This window comes from Lathyrus oleraceus, chromosome 4 (genome assembly GCF_024323335.1).
Source record: "Lathyrus oleraceus cultivar Zhongwan6 chromosome 4, CAAS_Psat_ZW6_1.0, whole genome shotgun sequence".
In the NCBI taxonomy this organism is placed as follows: Eukaryota; Viridiplantae; Streptophyta; class Magnoliopsida; order Fabales; family Fabaceae; genus Lathyrus; species Lathyrus oleraceus.
This window is the reverse complement of record NC_066582.1, coordinates 483,309,110-483,316,958: the sequence shown is the minus strand read 5'-3', so window position 1 is coordinate 483,316,958 and position 7,849 is coordinate 483,309,110. Positions and strand designations below refer to the sequence as shown.

Here is a 7,849-nt window from a genome sequence, read left to right as displayed (position 1 = left end):
TCGCAACAAACTTCATGAAGATAATATTGTTTAATAAACAAACCAAGCCTTATTGTGAAATGATACAGTCAACAAGAATATATAGATTTAAATGAGACATATGCATGTGTAGATAGATTAAAAGCCAAAAGAATGCTTCTAACACTCTTTTGCCTAATGAATTTCAAACTTTTTCAAATGGAAGGAAAGAACGCATTTTTAAATGGTTACATCCAAGAGAAAGTGTACATTGATCATCCTTTTGATTTCAAAAATTTCTCTTCTCCTAATCATGTCTTCCAGGTGAAAAGACTCTACGATTTAAAACAAATTCATCACACTTTGTATGACCGTTTAAATAAGTTTTTATTTAAAAACATTTTTTAAAAAAAGTTAATACAATATTATTTATTTTAATTACTATTTTTTTCAAAACTCTCTTATCCATCACGATTGAATCCTCTCCTACAAAAAGAAAAAAAGAAAAGATAAAATATAAAAGAATTTTTTCTATACAAGAGATGCTCGGTAGTAAAAATTTGACTTTGCAATTTCAAGTTCCACACAAATCTCTTCGAAAATAATTGTAAAATTACTATTAATATGACTCTAATTGAAGATAATCTAAAGTGTTTTTATCTTACAATCAACTTTTTCTTCCCTTGCATACTAAGTAAAAATTGTGAAAAGTAAAAACCTAATTCTTTGGGTCCCTCAAAAGACAAAACTTTCTATTGTCTTTATGTGCAAAGACAAATACAAGGGAACAAAACAAAGAACCTAATGAAACTCCCCACACGTGTGTATTTTTCATATACTTTGTTGTATTGTATCAGTATGTAGAAGTGGCTTCAAACTTTTGTGAGCTAAGACAGCTTAAATTTCCACTCTTTTTACTACGATGGGCATCCTTCTTTTCATTCTTACTGTTGGGAAGTTCACTATTGTATCGTCTTCAGCATACCACCTTCATATGAAACATTAAACTGAACATGTTTAATTGTCATTGCATTATGTTTTTTATTTAACTTTAATCAGAAGTCTTAAAGTGCCAAGAGAGAGTAGTCAAATGTACTTGTCCAATGAAAAACACAAATCTTAACTCATTTTTTGTTATCATACATTAAAGGTTAGGATCAAATGATTACCTGAATTGAGTAACAAGGTGATGTAGAAATATGGAAGCTTCTAGCCTAGCCAAATCAATACCAGGACACAGCCTTTGTCCCCCTCCAAAAGGACTGAAATTGTAACTGTTCATCTCTTTATTCTAAGGTAAAAAAAAAAAAAATCACTTGGACTAAGAACATAAAATGCAAATAAACCATAAAAAAATTATGTATTCGGAAAAAAAACACTTAAACCGTCTATATTTTGATACCAATTTTAAAATTTAGATTTCAATGCTTGAAATTTAGATCGTTATATATTAATAGCACGGTTCAAATGTGGCTGACTACGTACAACTAGTCACGAGATTGTGACTGCACGCAACTAAGTTTCATAAAAACTATAGGAGGATTTAAATAGTATAGAATTTTTCTCTTACTTGCCACCTCCATGGATTGAATTGATAAGGACAGTCATAGTTTTTCTCATCTAGATGAACTGATCTAAAATTTGCAAACACACACCACCCTTGTGGTATTAAATACCCTTTTATTTCAACATCTTTTAAGGCCTTTCTCATAACACCATTTATAATATTCCCCATTCTCAAAGTTTCTGTTATAACCTGCATAAGTGGAACATAAAACAAGTTTAAAATCATAAATCACTGTTTTTTGTTTTTGTTTTATAAGGAGACATGTTTTGCTTACTCTTTGAGTAAATGGCAATGATAAGTAATCACTCCAACACAATGGCTCCTCAAGCTGATCTTTGAGTTTCTTGAGCTGTATATTTTCCTCCTGTGAATCATCAATGTTCAGTTACAAAAAGCTAATCAAGAAATCAGTCCAAGGAGTGTTACATAGACACGTGACGTACCGTCAATTGTTGCAAAGCAGCAGGGCATTCTGAAAGGTACTTAGTAGCCAGAGTCATAAGAACTGGAACTGAGTCCTCTCCAGGAATCATCATATCGATAATATTATCCGCTATTAAATCATCTGTCAATCTTTCACTTGTATCATTGAGAAGCACATCTACTACATCTTTTGGAACTTCAGTGATGCCTTTATTTCTTCTAGCTTCGATAGTTTTTCTCACTAATTTCGCCATTTTCCTTTTTGCCTGTAAAGATTGATAAAGTTTTGTTCCCGGTAGGTTTATTGGCAAAGACATGAGGCCAGATATAAATTCCTGAAAATGTTTTTTCAGAAGTTCCATTTCTTCACCTGGATCCAAACTAATCAATGCCTTCACTAGTACATAAAAAGCAATCTGGAGAAAAAAAAGTGATTAATTGTTAATGTTAGTATCTTCGAAAACAGTGAATTTTAAAAGTTCTGACACCATCACACATGTGAGAAAGAAACAAAGAAAGATAGGCACAAACTCACAAACAAACATTCACAAACTCCTATAGAGACAGACAGTAACCTTTTTTGTTTCATCTTGTATGTATATAGGCTGGTCCTCTTTCCAATTTGCCATTGATTCTTGAACATATTTCTCCATATCTGTAGTAATCTGAATCTTTAACTGCTGAGACTTGAAGAAAGCTCCAATAAGTCCATGTATTCTCCTTTGTAAGGTTCCATTGATGAGCAAAATAGAAGACTCTCCCATTAACTTCATCAATGACTTAGGATAAGAAGGAACAAAAAGCTTTGCATCACTTTGTAGTATGAACTTGTTCACATCTGCATCTGTTGAAACAATGGTTGGGCTTCCAAATATGTGTGACTTGAACACCTTACCATACCTACAACAAATTGCAACAACACACCAAAAATCTTTGTAAAAAAAACAATAAACCTCGTACTCAAAGTAGTACTAATGATCATTTTACAACTGTTTGAGAAGAGATTTGAATTTTGTCCCTCGAGGTTATAAAGTCAAACTCTTACAACTAAACAGACACCAATATGTTTTAATTTTGTGTCAAGTTAGCTATGAATGAAGTGATGCATGATGATGAACTTACATGGCGCGTCGCTTGTTCATGAAGCTTTCAGGCCGATCGGTATAAGCACAAGAAACAAACTCTATGGTTTCACCAATAAAAGGCAATCCAAGAGTGCCTAGTGGAAGCTGATTTCTGTGTTTTGATTTGAGCTTAAGACTAAGCTTGTTTCTGCAGTAGAAGATCAAAGTGCACAACAAAATTGGTGTCACAAACAGAATCCAAGTAGTGTCCATTATTTTTCTCTCACTCTCTATGATACTAATTGCTAACTTTGGCTTAAATATGCAAAATATATACAATCAATCATTTATATGGTGGACACAGCCATAACCTCGTTTTGCTTTTAAGATGTATAATTTCAATGTGCATGTGTGTGTAAGCGTGCAAGAGGAAAAAAAGGTAAGATGTAATATATTTAATCTTGTAAAAATAGGTTATAAATGCAAGTAAAGTGGGAGAATAAGATCTTTCATATCTTGAAATTTTGGAATGTTTATTTATATCAACTGTTAATGCACGGTTGGTTTAAGCTTAGTTTATGATTTTGTTTCATGCTATAGAAAGAATATAAGGATAAGTCCCTACATAAGGGTATGATTGTTATTGTAAGGGAATGATTGTTGGATTTTGGCCCCCCTTTTCCTTTAATTGTTTGGCAATAACAGGTTGGTGAGATCGTGCTTTCATGTGAAACTCAATAAATCCATCCACGTTCTCAAGTTATCATCATTTCATTTACATTCTTTCTCTTATTATATGCTACTAGAGCCTAAATCTAACTTTCTTTCTCATTATAATACAAACTTGCTTATCTTTTCCCATCATTTGAATCCCCTAAAATGTATTGGGGGCAATGTACTCTTCTGATAGGAAATAAAAATAAAAGATAGGTGATAGAGTTGTGTGTCGTTGTGGCGGAGTGATTTTTCGATGCGGTAGAGTAGGACGGATATATGTAAGGTTAGTATTTTAATACCTAGGTAAGTGAGAAAAATGAGGAGTAATGTGTGAGTGAGAATGGATTCAAATATCTAAAATGGTGCATTTTACCCTTATATAATAAGAGCAGTTGAAATTGTTCCAGGGTGATACGATGTGTTATGCGGACAGTTGTCAGATTGAATCAGACGATGATTGATGTGTTGGAGGACAAAATTGTCTGCCTGTGGTTAGAACATAGGTCCACCTATTCTATGCATCTTTCAACTCAATATTCTCTCGTGGGCCTTTTGTTATGGGTTTTGCGGACGACATCGAAAGTTGTTCTACATGCTCTTTTTTCTATTGTGTAGAATGAGGGGTTTTCCATGTACATCTTTAGACCGAGTGTTAACAAAAGTAAGTGAAGAGTCTCAATGGGGGAGTCACTAGTATTTGAAATAAATGCATTAAATATCTTTTTTATCAACAATGTTTTGTAGAGAAGTCCTGACGGGTGTTCCTATGTCGGATGGTTATGACGTCCTTTGTGTCCTAGGATACCTTAGTACTTTAAATACTTCACAATAAGATCTCGATTGTTGGCGGTGTGGTTCACACTTTTCAATGTGGTAGATCGCACCGTTTACTTTGTGGAAATGCATATAAGAAGTTATTATACTACTGAAATCCTTTTTTTTTTGCTACTTATGAATATGAGAAATCATTCTTCCTTTTTGTTTTCAATTTCTTTCAACTTTCTTACACAGGTCTTCATCTCTGACTAGTTCACACCCCTTCTTTTAACATGTGAGTCCTCATATTTGTCTTTTGTAAGGTAACACTTATGCTCTCTTTCTTCCAATATTATTTTCTTACTTATTATGGTTTTTTAGAGAAGAGAGTCATATGATTCAATGGAGGAAATTATCGTCGATGGTGGATTATTAGGTTGTCGAATGTATTTTAGCAAGTACACCACACTTAGCTTTTAACTTGTCTAGCGTTGCTATTTATATTCATTTCTTTCATGCATTGACATAATCCATTATAATGGAAGACCTCCACTCCGAAGTTTAGAAGACAATAAAGGAAAACTCATCAGTGTGGGTGGATTAGGGGATGTAGGATTTCGCATTTGCATTTGTTGGTGAGGACGGTTTATACCACGGCTTCACGATAGTGGGTCCTTCTGAAGATTGGGGTTGGTTCCCCTTGAAGAAAATAATAACATAAGTAAGAAATACGACGAGTGCGATGTTCCCTTTCACAAACGCTTATTCTCTTGGGTAGGTTTTTGCCTTCCCTTCAAAGGTTTTAAGATTGACATGTTTAATTATTTATTAATCTATTTTTCACAATTACATCTAGTGAATTCGGCCTACATTAAGGTTTTCTAGTATTGGTCTGAATATAAGAATGATATCTCTTTGCTGACTCAGCACATGGCCAAGGTCTGAAATATCTCTTTGGCAGTGTTCAAAGATGTTTAAGGTCTACTCGAAAAGTGAAATATTTCTTTATTACCCCATCGGGAAGGGGGGGGGGGGGGGGGGGCTTATCAATGCTGGGAAAAATTCTTAATGTTATGACGTGAAAGCCATTTCTTGGAAGATTGAAATATTACATTTATAAAATGGATGTTTTGTATCAAGGGGAGATTTACCTGAAAAATCAGTTGGTATCTTTCCTTGAGAATATGGGTTATTTCGATGGTGTTGTCCCTTGTGATGCGGCGCCGAGAAAATAAGGGAAGAAGTACATAGATATGCATTGATGGTGAATGTCGGATCGAAAAAGGCTAGGGAAATTAGTTTTGGTAAGTAACATGGATGATCCCCTTTTCCCTTTATCAATCCTTTGATTGTTTACTTTCTAACCTGACTATTATTGTCTTGCAAATAAAATGAAATGTTTCAAAATAATGCTATAGATGAAAAAGACTCATCGGGTTTTACCTCTCTTGGTGGGTACTACAAATGCTCCAATTACTAGGGAGGTTCATAATATGGGGCCCTTTATAGAATTTGTTAATCTTTTCTTACCTACCCTAGCGTGAGTGGATGTCCGTGATTCTTTTGACTGAGTTGTAGAAGAAAAAATGTTATGTGCTCATTGCCGCTCGTGGTTGGAGGAGTCCCCTCATTAGTCCTAAAATTCAACCACGTTAGGAGGAAGGGCCTCTTGTTAGCCGACATCGGGCGCTTAAGAAAAACTTAGAGGGGGAAGGGGGTTGGATTTATATAAGAAAATGTGTCAACTCTAGTGGCCATGACACTTCGATCATTTTGTGTCCTGATCCGCGAAAGGTCGCGAAATTTGTGCTTCTATTTCTAAAGAGCATTACACATACTTTTTTAGCAAAGTTGAAGTCTTTATCTAGAAGGAGTTAGAAAGTTTGGCGTATCACACATGTCGAGTGTTGGTCGTCGTGTTGTTTGGTGTTGCCCTGAAGGAATACATATTCTTTCTTTTCCATCTTCGGAAAAAAGGAAGTGCTTCATGAACGCAATGCTCTCATAACTGAGCGAGATATGTACCTGGAAGATCTCCAGGGGGTTTCTAACTTGCTTTTAGGGATAGGGGCAACTGTAGAAACTTTTGGGTATTTTGGTACATTTTCAGAGAGGGTGCAGTCACTTGTACAAGAGGTCAAGAAAAAAAGATGAAGCTCCAGCCCTTGCACATACAACATTGACCAAGACTGAGGCCGCTTTTGTTGGGGAAAACAAGGCATTGGATTCCTCCAGCAGGACGGTGGAGGCGATGTAGGCCTCTTTGAGAGAGGCTTAAGAAGGTTGGAAGAAGACCGAGGACGACTAATGGGAGTTATGTCTTGAAAATATTTTCAAAGCTAAGGAGTATGTGGAGGTAATGGAAGATGTTTCTACATCATGCATGTATTTTCGATAATGAATTGCAGTAGGTGGAACATTTTTTCCCGATGTGCTTATTTCTGATAGCAAGTTCGTCCTAGCTAAAAATATTGTGAATGGTGAGATGGTATATATTATGGATGAGTTGGATGTGTATTCCCTTATTTTTGTAAAATGTCCAGGGTGTTTGTACCCGATGTAACTTTAATGAATAAGTAAACTTCATGGCTCCTACTTAGCAGTGTGTATCTCATTTTTTGTTACTTACCATTACTTTTACCTGTTATGGCATTGCTTTAAGTCTCAATTTATTTTCTCTAGGAGATATCTTATTCTCTAGGGTAGTGCTCGAAGTTTCATGGTAGTCTCTAGGGATTCTGACCGACTGATCGATAAATTAGCAAGTGTACTAATATGTCAAAGTAGTTTAATTGAGATATCCTGGAATATCGATCTCGAAGACTACATTATATTTTAGACTTTGATTTAACTTTAGTTGAACAAAAAGATATTTGGGGGTTTTGAGATTTTTTTTGTTTGCAAAAGGTAAATTTAAGGCAAATTTAATAGAATAAAAAATAATATGAGAAAAATGAATGCTAGGAATGAAAGTTTGAACCTGAACTTGTTTGATCTCCTAAATTGACCTTGTAAGAAATTGCTCTATTCCTATATATTATTGGAACTTAATAGTATATATTCCTAAGTCTTTAGTGAATAATACTTTGCCTATTCAAATCAATTCATATGGTCATAGTCAAGTGTAGACGAATCCAAGCATTTAATTATCAAGAATAAAACAGTTTCTATATGGTATCCCCAATCCTATGTGATATATAATATAAAACATTTCAATCGAGTGTTACTATTGAAAGCCTTTTCTAACAAGTAACCGTAAATCACTTCTTAATTTGTCAGAAAGAGTAAAGCTTTAAGCACATAAAGAAATAAATCATGTAGGAATAAAACTATTGTTATTACAAATATCAATACGGAAATTCAA

General features: G+C 34.5%; 1 protein-coding gene across 1 annotated transcript; it reads right to left on the bottom strand.

Moving 5' to 3' along the window:
• Positions 1-594: 594 nt before the first annotated feature.
• On the bottom strand, positions 595-3,423 carry LOC127076401 (3-epi-6-deoxocathasterone 23-monooxygenase CYP90D1). The gene is made up of 7 exons (XM_051018045.1): positions 3,071-3,423; positions 2,524-2,848; positions 1,969-2,364; positions 1,800-1,889; positions 1,529-1,714; positions 1,128-1,249; positions 595-946 (listed from the first exon to the last, which is right to left on the bottom strand). Exons 1-7 carry the CDS (start codon positions 3,283-3,285, stop codon positions 856-858), a joined length of 1,425 nt encoding a protein of 474 aa, XP_050874002.1. The 5' UTR covers positions 3,286-3,423; the 3' UTR covers positions 595-855.
• Positions 3,424-7,849: the final 4,426 nt, after the last annotated feature.

Coding starts and splice junctions, on each gene's coding strand:
- LOC127076401 (XM_051018045.1), bottom strand. CDS start 3,285: ATGGACACTACTTGGATTCTGTTTGTGACACCAATTTTGTTGTGCACT. Junction 2,849..3,070: donor ATGAACAAGCGACGCGCCAT/GTAAGTTCATCA, acceptor AATTTGTTGTAG/GTATGGTAAGGTGTTCAAGT. Junction 1,890..1,968: donor CTGCTTTGCAACAATTGACG/GTACGTCACGTG, acceptor GATGATTCACAG/GAGGAAAATATACAGCTCAA.